This window comes from Papilio machaon, chromosome 14 (assembly GCF_912999745.1).
Source record: "Papilio machaon chromosome 14, ilPapMach1.1, whole genome shotgun sequence".
Taxonomy (NCBI): Eukaryota; Metazoa; Arthropoda; class Insecta; order Lepidoptera; family Papilionidae; genus Papilio; species Papilio machaon.
The window spans coordinates 5,484,609-5,500,342 of record NC_059999.1 but is presented as its reverse complement, the minus strand read 5'-3'; the positions used below and the strand labels follow the sequence as shown (position 1 = coordinate 5,500,342).

Sequence of the window (15,734 nt, the reverse complement as noted above, 5' to 3'; positions counted from 1 at the left end):
TCATATAAAAACGTCTCCAAGTCTTTAAAACGAATTTTCTATAGCATTTCTACAAAAGATTATCGTTATATCCAAGCGCTACGAAAATGCTACGAATTGCTACGAATGTATTCTAACGACAAGGAGTACGCGTTTTAAAACATAATGAATTAAAGTGAAAATAGTAATTGCGTTATGAAACTGTTACTTAATTGTTATTAAATATAATTAACTAGCTTTTACCCGCGACTCCGTCCGCGCGGAATAAAAAATAGAAAACGGGGTAAAAATTATCCTATGTCCGTTTCCTGGTTCTAAGCTATCTGTCCACCAATTATCAGTCAAATCGATTCAGCCGTTCTTGAGTTATAAATAGTGTAACTAACACGACTTTCTTTTATATATATAGATATATAGATTACCATATAGTAAAGGTAACTTGTTCTATTGTGTGGTATTCAATTTTGATATAAGCACGTACTATAGTGCTCACACACCAGACACAGTACATCAACATTATTCAACTACAACGGAAGTTATAACCAAGTATGCTTTTATATCAGCGAAAGGATTATTAGGAAATGACTTGCAAACCCTTTCACTTGTGTTGGGAATAAAGTGATTCCTCACAAATATGAGGGTCATGCTATTGTGAAAATAAGGGTTAACTATACATGGACAGCCACACGACAGCGTATTTTTAGCGGTAACTACCACTGTCGACTGCTTATAGCTGTCCGTGTATAGCGGCCCTAAGGCTTCATCTATATACAGCCGATGTAATTTATCAAGCAATTGTTGGAACTAACAACAATCCGACCCTTTAACGAGCAGCCATTTTAGTGAGACCTCAATAAACACAATGTGGGATGACTATTCGTTAGTTATTTGTTAACTACAAACTCAAGTTTTATGTATCTTGAATATTTGGATTTTAAAACAGACTATTTCTGACACTGTAATTAACAAAAGTTATAGCGTTTTCGTTTTTACTGTAAATAACATGTAGTTTCAAAACAATGCCCATATAAAGTACAGAACATATTTCAAAGTTTTCAAATAATGTTATTCGTGTAACAAAGATAAATGTCCTAGGTCAACGAATAATTATGTTACATTTAGATTAGCGGAAAATAAATGAATAAATTCAGTATACCTAACAGTAGTACTACAATGAAACATATTGTCATCCGGGTCATTATATTGGAAAAAAACAAAGACAACAATATGGTTTCTATAACTTAATAAATTTTGAACATTTGTAAACTTATGGCTATGCAGTTACAGTCCGATGATACTGAAATATTTGTTCTAAGGTTGAGAAACTGTTTCCACTATGAATCATCATCATCAGCTCACTATATGTCCCCACTGAGGGACTCGGAACCTACCCCAAGTTAGGGGTGACTAGGCCATAGTCACGCTGGCATAGTGCGGGTTTGTTGACTTCACACATATCATTGAATTTCTTCTCAGATATGTGCAGGTTGCATCACGATGTTTTCCTTCACCTTAAGAACTTTGGATAAATGTACATATGTAAATCGAAAAACACATTAGTACATGGTGGGATTCGAACACAGGCCAGTAAGAATACTATTCGATAATTTAAAAATTAAATATATAAAAAATAAATAAATAATTTATTTTACTACTCAAATCGTAAAATGAATTTCAGTTCATTTAATCCAATGTCATTCGGACTCCGCCGAATCTAACCGAAACATCTTAGGGTAGATGTAATTAAGTTGTCGTAAAAGAGACATCAAAGTACTCGTCCCTAAAGTTTCAATGTCGGACACAAGTAGCCGACTCCTTGCAAATAACTGTAAATAATCATCCTAACTTGTCTAATTAATCTAGTTTAACTAGTTATATGACTCTTTAGATACCTGAAAAATATATTCGTAAAATAACTGTTAATAGAAAATAACATTAACAGTTTCTTTTCATTTAAAATGTATGAGTAATTAGTCCAGTTTTGTTTCAACAAAACAGAATATGTTTCGTGTAAAAATTTAATAAAACAATGTACCTCATTTAATATTAATGTAGTAACAGAATTTCATAATTTAACTCATTTGCTGGATATTGTTTCGACTGCGCATGGCGACGTTGTTGTAAATCCACCTGGCAACTGTGCAAAAGTTTCCGCTTTTCCGAAACTCTTGGTATCAAAACAACTTTGTTTTTTCCTTAAAATGATGTAACGCGAATATGACATCATTTTATTTGATTCTTATAAACCATTTTATTCTTTCCGACGACTTTGGCTCTAAATTAACAGATTTAATAGCTATCTGTAAACTATCAGAATGACTGTCAAATTTTACGTGTTTGCCAAAATGTTGGTCGTATGCGGCTTTGGTTAACTTCTTTGTCCATAATTATGTTTACTGATCTTGAGTAAACAAATGGGACAAAAAAAAACTTTTACACTGTTGTTTTCCATTGTTCTACTAGAGTTGATTTAATATCACTATTTCAGATTGTTTTTATATTTTACTTTTACTACAAAATATGATAATTCGCATATAATGTAAGTAAACTCTGGATATAATAAAAAGCTCAGATATATAATTAAGATAAATGTGAGATAAAGTGAAAAATGTTACATGGACCAGTCGTAAAGATGTGTAAAAACACTGCGGAATAAATGTTCGTTGTATAATGTGAATTTTGGGGTATCTCACTTGCGTTTCGTGTTTATTCACACAATGTTTTTTTCAACATTAAGTCAGCAGTGATAGAAATACGTTAGTTTTAAATTGGTTTCACACTCACCTTTTTTATTTGTTAAGTACAATATCACTCGCTAGAAATATTTCGCTTCATATCTCATCTGTAAAATATAACCTAGATAGCCTGTCCAACATTCAATTTGACTCATTCCTCTACAAAATTGAAGCGGAACTATACCTGAAGATACGACTAGCTTCGTTATTTTCAAGAGGAATATCGATTCTTTTGAGTTCGGATATAACGTTTGGATGTGTATTCATCAATGAACATTAATTTACTAAAAATAAACTGTACAGTAATTGCTTAATAATTTTGTAGTTATCTCTTTCATTCACTTCTAAAATAATAGTGATAACAATATTGTGTATAAATGTTTCGGCTGTGAAAACATAAAAATAAATCGTTTCTCTACATACCTTACTTAGGAGAGATGGAAAATAATTAGGTAAGTAGATGAAAACGAGCTTTCTCACATAATAAAAAAATAGTAGATTTTTATCAGGAAAATTATAAATTACAAGTAAAATTTAATACAAATTCGATCGAAAAGGAAATAATTTGCCCCGGACATAATTTAATTTATACGACGGGTGCTTCAACTTTGAATTTCATTAATTTCCAGTGAGTAAAATCAATTTAAATCTTTTGTTATGAAAGTTAGTGATGTTATCGTGTTTTTAAGTATTTAATTAAATCTTTTAACCTTTTCATATTTATTAAATGTTTGAAAAAGTATTTGATTTACTATACAGTATTAGGTATACACCTAATAATGTAAGCTCACGCAGTGTTCAGTTAACACTCTTATAGCTCAATATTCATGACGATTAGAAAAATAACAATTTAAGTAATTAAATGTTGTAAATAATGTTAACTAACTATCGCCCGCGATTCTGTCCGCGCGGGATTAAAATAAAACGTCTATGTGTTCTTCCAGACTATGTTCTACATATGTGCCAATTTTCATCACGATCCACTGAGCCGTTTCGGAGATACCTTCTAACAAAAATCCATCCATCTAAACATTCGAATTTATAATATTAGCTTTTTCATAACATTCTAGTTAAATGTTAGTTATAAAATTAAAAAATTATTTAAAACAATAAAACCTAACTAAATCTCTATGGTATAATAGATAACTCTCAATTCAATTTAATTTGTTGCACTGAATACAACTAAATATCATTCGAATATAACATTTCCAATTTAACTCAGACATCTTTAAATAAAGTTTCTAAAATAAACAGTAATAACATATTAAAGCTTTTAAGTAAGCTTAATATTTAAAAACAAACTATTCGTCTGAGTGTTAAAAAGTTAAAATCTCAACAACAAGTTTAATAAATTAAATATATTCAGAATGCAAACCACGTCTCCTTGCAGTCTCATTACATACAGCAGTTGTTTAAAAATTGCTAATTTACTTAGATATTATAGTCAAGTTTTACGAAATCTGTTAAACGAAACTAACGTTAAAACTCTTGAATGGCTTTTCTCATGCAAAATACATTTAAAACTGAAACATAACTAAAAACAAAAACAATTTGAAAGCAAAATATGTTGTGTCGATTTTGATATGAAGGAAACGAAACCAGACAAATAGTTCCAGACAAGATATTCAAAAACTGTCTTAAAGCCTGCTACACATCTTCAGTTTTAACTGCGTGTTTTAATTGAACAGTAGAACTGGAATTAAACCGTACAGTGGTTCTGGTTCTTCAACTATTTGTAGCAAACGCCATCGTACCGTAATCGACAAAATTTGTCCAACGCCGGGCGTAAACTACACCGAAAAAAATCTATCTAATTTTGACATAATTGGCGATGACGATACGAAAGCGCTTGTTACAAATATTTGTGCTAGGCCCACAATTCAATTTTACCGTTTTAAAACTGAAGGTGTGTAGCGGGCTTTATTTTATCACGAATACATGTATATGTTCAACCACCTTCTATATGAATAAACATCAATGTTTGTACTGTCCTTTTAGGATTACAGCGTTTGTCCGTTGACACGAATTTCTTTAGCAAAATATAAATGTAAATACGACAGAATACCAAACATTCTCGATTTTAATAAAAGATGTGACATTTTGCGTTTAATGTCCCTGTCAATATCACAAGGTGAAAGTGACCTCTACAAAGATCCTTTTTGGTACAAATCATGCGTAAAAGACGGCGGTAAAACATGGCTCGGTTTCAAATGTCCTCTCAGGTACCTACATATATTGAATTGTCTTTACAAATTTTTATTAATACTTTTTTATTAACACTTTCATTTTTATTAATACTTTTAAGAACACAAAAAAAGAATAAATCAAATAGTGTATATTACAACTTGATAGAATGTGCAAGGATTTATAATAAAAATAAAAATAAAAATCATTTAATTCAGACCATTATAAGTACATACATTGTTAGTAGAGTAATACTTATAACTATGTTAGTAAAGTTAAGATTAAAAATTAAATTAAAAGTGAAAATTAACAAAATTCTTAAATCATTAAAAATTAAAATTAACAAATTAATTAAAACATTTAATTCATAAATCTACATCGTTTCGAGACACCAGGTCTGTTTTACATTTGTCTTTGATATATTGCACTTCCTAGAAGTGAGCATAGCATAAAAAGTATTTTTTTTGTTTCATTTATGTGATGTTTCCAGAAATCAAATAATTATTCTGTTCTCAAATAATCAAATAATAATTTAAACATGCAATAAATACTTTGGATAGGTATTAAATTCGTTCATTCACCAAATTCAATTTCGATTAAGCTTCACGCAAATCCAATTAAGCGTCTGCTCCAGTCGTTTAACTTCAATGTCAAATTGTCTTTACTGTTTTATAAACATCACAAATTAATGTTTAAATATATATTACGTAGGAACATTAACAACTAACTATACAATACCACGTAATAAAATGAAACAAATTATCAGGTATCTTGTGTTTGGCTATCTGCGCAGTTCAATCACTTACATAAAACGAGAGGAGGAATCGAAATAGGTGTGTGTTTTTCTATTTTCAGATGCAGAAGTAAAAAGTCACGTTACGATGGTTGTTCTACACGAGTAGAATATTATCACGTCAGAAAGTGTTTAATATTGTGGTCAGTTACTCAAGGGAAACATATGAAACAAGAGTACTTTTTTAGCGCTGCGTTAAAACTCCGCATTGGCGGATCTCATGAGACGAAAGTTTTAAAATCATTCTTGTACCGCCCAGGGTTTAAAGCAAACAATACTGTGCGATATTAAAGTGTCGCGTTTTAAAACCGCTGCCATATCAACAGATACATAGAATTTGTTCTGTTTCAACGCGCGATAAAAAAGCGCCCGTACGTAGAAAGGCTAATTTTTTAAATAAGTTTTATTTCAAAATGGAAACGTAAAAATAGATTATTTTATATCTTCATACACTTTAGTATTCTTTCTATTAAGATAAGAAAGAGCATTCGGTACCCGGACAAGGTAGGGTTACGGGCGTTTTCAAAGTTTTCCCTGGGTGAATAGCTAACGGTTTAATATATCTGATCTTGTATAGATTTCTGTTATCAACCTTTTTATTAAAGAATACACTGCTTTTATATTTCGTTCGAAAATATTTTATTATGAATTGATGAATAGGTATGGTAAAAATAAGATTATATTAAGCTCACAAATACTTGAACTTCATTCAATTCAAAGGATAGCAACTAATATTAATGTAATATCAAGTATCAACGCGTAGAGCGTCGGTGACTCAGGGGTGACAGGTCCTGGTTTCGAATCCCGCTATGTACCAATGTGTTTTTCGATTTTCGGTTTACATATGTACATTTATCCGACGTTCTTGCTGTTAAAAAAAACATCGTGATGCAACCTGCACATATCTGAGAAGAAAATCAATGATATGTATGAAATCAACAAACCTGCACTTGGCCAGCGTGGTTGACTATGGCCTAGTCACCCCTAACTTGAGGTAGGCTCCGAGCCCCTCAGTGGGGACGTATAGTGGTTTGATGATGATGATAATCAAGTATCATAATGGCTTAAAAGGACCAAGGAGTATCAATAGAATATTATGTATTAAATATTATCTTGGAAAACAATTAAAAATGTATATAACAGGATATCGTTTACCTACCAGTATCATATCTATTCATAAATAAATAAATTGATAAACTGCTACATCATAGCTATATAAACATTTGAATATAATTCTTGTCTTCTTAGTAAGAAATTTAAAATAAAGTATACGAAAACGAAAAGCCGTTTTAATCAAGTCTTTTTTAGTTTAACCAGTGAGTCGAGAGACTACAAGTGTTTTAATTAAAACTAACAGCTAGAAACATTCGAGAAAATGACAACATTTTGTCGTTAGTTATTGTAATTGTTTCGTTAAACTTATATGGTTAAACTAATTTGAATAGACTTGGTATCTTGCGTCTTTTCATAACGCTTTATTTGTGTATTACAAACAGAAAAGATCCATTTCATTGTCAAGTATAAACTTTTCTACTGATTCAATAAAAAAAATGAATACGACATTAATAATTACACTTAGATAACTTCATTATTGTATTACATAATATTTTTAAATAAATTACTATTGTATATACATAAATGCTATGCTTAATTGGGTCTCACATGAGCGTAGTAGCGCTTAAAAACCTTTCTATATTTTCCTTTATCTATCCTTTTTTCACTTGTCTGCCCTGATCAAATCAAGAGGGCATTTTTTTAGCTCGTATGTTTGTTTTATGTAAGTGAGTTTGTAGGAATATAAATTCTATTGTGACCTCCTGTATCTAACCGATTTTTACAAATGAGTCATTCCTTACGTATTCTTCTCCTGAGTTTTATAGTCAGTTGGGCTTTTTTAATTGACAAATAGTCTTAATATTAAGTTATACGTACCAAACGTTGTCTCTACATCCAATATTTTGTATGGCTTTGGATTATTTATACCCCAGCCGATATATTATTATGTTACATGAAAAACGAAAAAGTAGCCTAAGTATCAATTCATTTCGACATCCGTAATTGAATTTGTTAAAGCTTTTACCCGATTTATTTGCTTATTGACCTATATATATTTTATTAAAAAACTTTGATAGATTTAAAAGGAAACTTCAAAGGCACAGATGGTGTTCGGTTTTCAAAACAATTTGTTTATTGAATTTATGCTAGGCCAATATTTTGTTTTCGTTATATGAGAAATAAAATCCAAGAAACAAAGGTATAAAAAGCCTGCAGCCACAGAAAGTTATAGTAAAATGTCTACTCAACATATCTAAATATCTACATTGAAAAACATTACATATGTAGATTATTATTTTTTTTTATTCTGCGACATCTATTAGCGAACCGTATATTCAGGCTGAGTCAGAGCCTAATTTTGTATCTGTTGAAATTTGTAATTAAGAGAAATATGTTTATATCCAATACTTAAAGCTTTTCGATTTACTTTTGTGGTCTATAAAATTTTATATTCCATAAAATTGTACTTAGACGACAAGCTATCAAGTGCACGCTGTGAACTTTTTCATTGGATCTCAGAACCATGTAATTGAAACGTTAAAATTTAATTAGACGTTATACTTTTACTTCTACAGAGCTGTGGCCAGTTTAGCGTTTCGTTGTTGAATGTATTAAGTACTAGCTTATTTCTTGTTCCTCTTAATATTGGTTACTAAGTGTGAGTGATGACAACGTTTTTTGAACAGGCACTGAAAGTCTACGGTAGTGTAATTAAGATAAGCAGAAAAACGAGAATTAAAAAAAAAAACATTTTTCACTAGTTTCCACGTACAATCTTTATGATGTAATTAATTATTATCGTAAACACGAGATAGGTGGAACAAATAAATCTGAAAACCGATGTTCCGTTCCACGACAAAGTTGGACATATTTATTGCCTACTTCCCGTAAATATTGTGATCAAAACGTTATAGTATTTTTTTTAGAAATAGTCCACAGATAACAGATAAAACGTTAAAACTCAAATAGAAAAATGTTTTGGTTCGTTTGCATTCGTAAAAGTTATAATTGCATAAATTTTATGGAAACACACACAATAAAACAAAATAAATCAACTCTTATTCAGTTATTTAGGATTTCACTACCTTTGATTAAAATTGACCTTAAATTAAATCTAATCTTGGCATAGGTAATTTTATCAACAAAGAAAATTTTATTAAAACATCGACGATAAAACGAAAGAATTCTTTGATTTTAAATGTGTAAGATCATTACAATATCGTTCTGGCATATTTTAAAATTATACAATATATTATATTTTGGTTATTAAATCCAACATATCGGCAGCTATATTGTAAAACTTTACTATTCAAAATTGATAATAAAAAATTAAGCCAAAAAGTTAATCATCAACAAGCAAACTGGTCAACTGACGATAAAGGAAAACATCGTTATACAATGTGCACATATATGCTAAGCCAACGTCATCCCTAACTTGCAGTACCTATGCTAGAGCCCCTCAGTGGTCGTCCATATGTATATACTAGCTGTCGCTCAAGACTCCGTCTGCGCGGTATTAGAAAACAACGTATATAGCCTATGTATTGTTCCAGACTATGTTCTACATCTGTGCCGAATTACATCTAGATCCATAGAGCCATTCCGGAGATACCTTCAAACAAACATCCATCCATCCATCTAAACATTCGCATTTATATTAGTATGATTTAAGCGGGTGACGACGAAGTAAAATAAAAAATGTAATCTACATTCGTTAGTTTGCTTCACAATGTCTTTATATCTAGAGAAGTATTACACGTAATGTAAATTATATTTAGATCTGAGATGTTGATAATAATGTTTATTCAAGCACATTATTGGGATATCAGAAATTAACTGAGGCGTACTCAGGTGTATTGTCCTTTGAAACACTATGTCAAATGTAATTTATTGTAAGGTACACACGAACAAAGCATTCTATATAATATCTTACTAGCAGCTTCGCTAGGGCAGATATTTTTTTTAACGTTACACAACAATATACATAGTTACTCAGTTAAGTAGCATTCTAATGACGAAAGAATTCTTAAAATCCGTACGGTATTTTTTGAGTTTATTTCGTTATATAGTTAAAAAAAAATCTTATCTGTAATACTATTTATAAATAAGACATAAACGAAGAAAAATTTAATAACTTTATGGAATTTGCACCAGTAGGTTATCATGTTTAAAATGTTTGCTTCTACGTTAAGCAAGGTTAGCAAAGTATCAGAAAGTCAACAAAATTTAAATATTCCAAGTTAACAAAATCTTTTATTCGATTTAGAATCGGCGATATTCATTAAACATAGACATAACTACGACGTAAATACGATGCGAAAAGTAATTTCGTCAAACTTATGAATTGATGATAAAATTTTACGATTATAGCAGTTTTAGTAATTTGTATGTAACTTTATTGTTAAACGTACAAAAACAGATGAACATATGCTCAATGAGCCGAATTTTCAATTCGTTTACATCAGAAATAAAATTTAATAACTTATAATTTATTTTTTATTAAATCACACACAGTTGCCCGCGACTTCATTCGCGCGGAATAAAAAAATGTAGCAATAAATGTAGCCTATATACGCGGATAGTTTAGCTTCCCAGCTGTGAAAGAATTTGGCAAATTGATTCAGTAGTTTCGGGGCATATTCAATGCAAACACTCAAATCTTCTCTTAATAATATGAGTATAGACAAGCGACCAACCCGGGCTTTGCTCAAGATTTAAAAAAAACATAGAATAGCGAGAAATGGCAGCAAATGTAGCGGAAATAACGGAAGAGGATGTGAGGTATAAAATTAAATATTAAGAGGTATAAAAAATAGCACCAGTGGTAGAGAAATTAAAAAGCAAAAAGTTAGCATGGAATGACCATGTTAAAAGAAGGAAAGATTCGCATGTGACAAGGAAAACTTTATTTATGAATGTGTAGAACACCGGTAGGAGTAGGCCAAGGAAGAGATGGATGTATTGCGTAAAGGATGACATGATCAAGAATGAACGAGTGAGATGACGAAAAATACATCGTTCTGGAGGCCGAAAACCTGGTGCCCTTACCCTACACGAGTGGGATAAGGACAGTGAGGTGAAAAAATAGCGTAGATTAATTTGTTAGAAATAGTTTAAATCAATTAATAAATCAAGAACAGATTTTTCATTTATTTTCTTCATCATTTAGTAAGTTACGGTTATGAAAGATGGATATTCACCTAATTTAATTCTCAACGCTGTCTACCGCATTAATAACGCCGTATTTTTTCCTCTATTGCGATATTATTGTTAACTAACAAAATTACGAGCCTTTAAAATCTCTTTTACTTACTAAAGAAAATAGTAATCAGTACTTACAAAGAAGATTGTAACTCATTATCGTGAACGGATTTTATATTGACAGGTAATTTGCTACGAATATCGACACGCGCTTTTGTAAATCCTTAACGTCTTATATAAGAATCTCCTTTGTCGTTATTTTTAACTGTACAATAGGTTTTAATGAAATTGTTATTGACGTTATGATTATCTTCCATGGAAATATAATCAGCTTATTCTCTAAAAGAGGGTAGCGTTCATAAATTTGTAAATCGATAAGGGGTGTTTTCTCGGAAGTGGGGCCAAAAAAATTACGTATTTTACGCATATTATATTTTTAACGACATCTAAGATACTATGAAATGGTCCATAGGACCTAACACGAATATTTAGGACACGCGCCTTCGTAACTTAATCATCAAAATTTCAAAATTTTTATAAGATACAGAGGCGCTGCACAAATTTTGCTAATGACGTTACGAAACGTTCTATCGAATATTCGTATTAGGCCCTCAGTTTTCAACTGCGAAATACATGATACTAGCTTTTGCCCGCGATTACGTCGGCGCGGAATTAAAAAAAAAACTTAATAAGTAGCCTATGTGTTTTTTCAGACTATGTTCTATATATGCCAAATTTTATCAAGATCTGTTCTGCGCTTCCAGAGATACCTTCTATTAAAAATAAATTCATCCAAGAATTCTCATTTATAATATTAGTAAGATAAGAAGTAAGATAGTTCAATCTAACTCATATTTTAAGTTCGTAAATTATACACAACAAAACTTAAATGTAGACTCAAGAATTATGAACAACGAAACACGTAAAAGTTTTTAATAAATTTATTTATTCTTAATTATGTCATTTATCTTACAAAATATACTTATACATCAATATCACCGGTCCACCAGAACACTAAACTGTTCTCTGCTTCATCAGAATATTTCATATCACTAATAAATTCTTTAGTATCTTGATTCTTTTCGATTTCATCAATTTTTTCATCAGAAGTGATAGCCAATGGGTCTTTGAAGTGGTACTGACCTGAACCAGTGGCTAATATCGGTCGACAAGGGTGTATCGATACACTGTTACAACAATCTTTGTGTAATGGAAACTGAAAAAATTACATTGTAAGGTTTATACAGTACAAATGTATCTTTAAAAGCAAAGAGCAATAAAATATATAATATAATAATAATAATAAAAGCAAAAATTTAAGAAATGATTTAAAATTGCGAGACGCGACGCGACCACGAAGTCCTCGGATTAAACACTCGCCCTGAAGATGGACCCCCGATGGGTCCGAAACTAGTCGGTGCCGTCACCGGACAATCAAACGTGAGTTAAGCCGTTTCTTAATTAATTAATTATGATGTCTCACGAAAGTTTGAACAGTTTACTTGAGTTAAAATAAATTGCAATCACGGTCGGACCCGAGATAAGATTACAGATCTCTCTATGGCCTGATCTAGGCACACCTCTAACGATATTTATACATACATTTATTCCTTCTTATTTTAAGGTAGATATACGATACTTTTATATTAAACTAGAGGTCGCGCGCGAATTCGTTAGCGCAGAAAAAAGTAACCTATAATATGCCCGCATACATCAGTTACCTTCCCATTAAAATCCCATCGAATTCGGTCCAGTCGTTTCAGAGATTACCCGGAACAAATAAGGCCTTGCAAACAGAAAGACAAAAATTTAAAAAAATAATAATTACTTACAATATATGTCACATTATATTTATCTCCGTCTGTGACATCTAACCTCGAATGCCAATTCACTTTATTAGAGTCCCACACTTTGACCAAACCATCAGTACCACCAGAGACCAAATATTTGCCACAAGGTGATATATCAAAGTAAACTCTTTGGTTGGTATCCACTGCTCTACTTAATATGTTAAGTGGTGTACGATAATATCTTATATCCCATATTAAAAGTCTATGGTCCTTCCGACTTCCTGATACCAATTTTAAACCATCAGGTGTAAACTTCGCATGGGTTACTCCGCCTAAAATTGTTTTCTACAAATTTATAAACATATTTGTATTCAGGGAGAAAAAAATCTAATAAAAAAATCAGGTAAGTCAAACTGATACTGTTAAGTTAGTGTCGCGGTAAAAAAGTATGGCCAATTAATATGCAAAAAACAAACAAAAATAAACTTTGATAATGTAAGACAATTAGCAAAACTAGAAACAGCTCCAACTGAGATTAACTTGAACAAGCATTAAATCTTTAGTGTGGGTATCAAATGCAATGAGACTTGTAAATCAGCTCAAGAGTACAGGTCACTTAGAGTTTAGTTAACCATACTTTATATCTCATACTGATCAATATCTCGCAGCTCCCAGCTCTAAATTCCAATCATAACTTTATGCAGGTACAAATTGAGCTGTGAATCTTTTCACTGATCTGCTTCAAACATGCAAACTGTGTACTGATCTGCAGGTCATCAATTTTAGTTGATTTTACCCAAAACTGGTATTGACATGTACAGTCATTCCAGAGACAACAACAAGTGTCACTACAGTGGAAACCCATGTTTAGATATTTTTAAAATTATAAAATATTAAAAGATATGAATTACCAGTGTGTCCATGCATTTTTCCTATACTTTTATAATTGCCCATTTCATTGACATTGAAAAGGCTAATTGTTGAATTCCAAGAACCAACAGCCAAGAGATTGCCACTCGTAGCAAAACATGATGCGGGGGAATTTATTTTATGTTCCGCATAATCTCTACCGGGTCTGAGAACAAAAAAAAATATCTTACTGACAATGTGTTCACAAAGGGAATAATCCACAGGTTACATGGTACAAAGTACAAATTACCACAAAGATATCAGAACTTACTACAAAGATTTCATGCACAAATGGCAAAAGATTAGGCATACAATGTGCATAAACAAAAAAATATTAATGATTCAAAAATTGCAAACATGAGACACAATTTTAAAGAAAAATCGTTTTTTTTTTTTGTGACTGAGCAGTCACTGTTTGCCTTGAAGAGGCATTTACAGTTTCACCGGGCTTGAGGTGGCCGGGTGCAGATGGCGCTTAGCCTAAACCTCGTTTAAGAGTAACTAGACTCGAGGGCTCCCTCAGGCACCTCGGCTCAGGCTGTTACTTCGTTATTATTACCGGATTGGAAAATCGATAGCAAATGCATGTATAACACCAGCTTTTTTTCCATGTGACATAAAAACCAAAGCAAATACAACTTTTACTTTTGCACACAATATTGAAAAGAGAAAGTAGAAATGTGAAGAAAAAGTCATTTACATATATGAAAAATATAATCTACAAAGTTACTATCAAATGTAAGTTTGACTAACTTTTATCAAATTTAAGTTTGAAGAAATGCTCATTTTCAACTCATTTGTTATACAAATTTGACTAAAAACATTAAATTAATTGATGTTAAATTATAAATCATGCTGTTTATTAACAATATGACATTAGTTACAATATGATGATTATGTATTAATCAAAAAATACAAATCACAAGGTAAAACATATTTGTTAATTTAGTCTTGTGGAAGTAACTGTATGAAAGACGTCAAGCAAACAAGGTTATAAAATTATTTTAGTGAACAGTTTGTTTACTTGATTTGTGTTTAAATAAATTTAAAAAGAATTGATATTAAAAAGGTATGTCATACACAATTTATTAATATTGGTAACCATTAAATAAGCCAGCAAAAATGCTATGTACATTGCTTAATATTTGATGTTATGTAGATTAAAACAAACTTTATTTATCTACAATATTGGTTTACCTTTCGACATCAAAAGTCCTTAAAACCTTTTTATATCCACCTATGATTCTATTGCCTTCATTATTAAATGTCACTGATATTGCTGGTTCCATTTCATCAACAGCATTAAATCCTCTATATGAGCACCTTAAGGAGCCATCAAAGGCATCCCACATCTGTATAGGGGCATTCTGTCTTGTTGTTATCCAACTGTAAGGAACATGGATTAAAAATTATTTTTTTATTAATCTGGTACAAGTCCTTTTCCACAAATAAAGTTAACAAAAGAAATTAAAACAGAAATGTAATTTTTAGTTTTAACTACTATTCCTTTTAAAAACTCACCAGCATGATTCTGGTATAGTACTATTCATTCCAGGGTACCAACAAAAGTCATAAATAAGTCCACTTTCTTTGACATGAATAACAGGATCTAACACGTCTATCTTGCGCTTAGAATCCACAGAACCTGAGTAAAGATCTCTCGGGAGCTCCGTAACATGTACTCCATCATTATTTACAACAGACAGACAGCACGTACCATCTGGTGACCACTTACACCCACGCAAATACGGTTGTACATCTCCCTTGCTCATAAGAGATGGAGAAGAAGAGTAACAGAGTTCTAGTAATGTTTTACTATTGAATAATTTGGGATATTCGTATTGATTGTGCTCGTTTGAATTATATGTGACTTCGTAGTCATTGGAACTACCATTATGATTTTCCTGGTGGTCAGAAGGTACAATTTCATCTATATCCATTCTATGTGATACGAGATTACAGAAATATTAATCAAAATATATACAAAATTTCAAAATTTCGCGATCTGACAGTGTCAAATGTGTCAAATTTGTTTTTTTCTTATCAGTTGCGACAAAGTCAAAGAAAAGGCTAACGAATGTAGTCTCT

At 31.3% G+C, this 15,734-nt stretch overlaps 1 protein-coding gene across 1 annotated transcript; it reads right to left on the bottom strand.

The window, feature by feature from the left end:
- Positions 1-11,917: 11,917 nt before the first annotated feature.
- LOC106708778 (telomerase Cajal body protein 1 homolog) lies at positions 11,918-15,669 on the bottom strand. Its single transcript, XM_014500334.2, has 5 exons — positions 15,168-15,669; positions 14,844-15,032; positions 13,649-13,812; positions 12,780-13,069; positions 11,918-12,163 (listed from the first exon to the last, which is right to left on the bottom strand). The coding sequence occupies exons 1-5, from the start codon at positions 15,584-15,586 to the stop codon at positions 11,930-11,932; spliced, it is 1,296 nt and encodes a 431-aa protein (XP_014355820.2). The 5' UTR covers positions 15,587-15,669; the 3' UTR covers positions 11,918-11,929.
- Between the last annotated feature and the right edge of the window lie 65 nt (positions 15,670-15,734).

Excerpts from the sequence above, each read along its gene's own strand:
- LOC106708778 (XM_014500334.2), bottom strand. The coding sequence starts at position 15,586 with ATGGATATAGATGAAATTGTACCTTCTGACCACCAGGAAAATCATAAT. Across the intron at positions 15,033-15,167 it reads ACTATACCAGAATCATGCTG|TTGGATAACAACAAGACAGA; the intron begins GTGAGTTTTTAA and ends TGTTCCTTACAG. Across the intron at positions 13,813-14,843 it reads AGGACTTTTGATGTCGAAAG|ACCCGGTAGAGATTATGCGG; the intron begins GTAAACCAATAT and ends TTTTGTTCTCAG.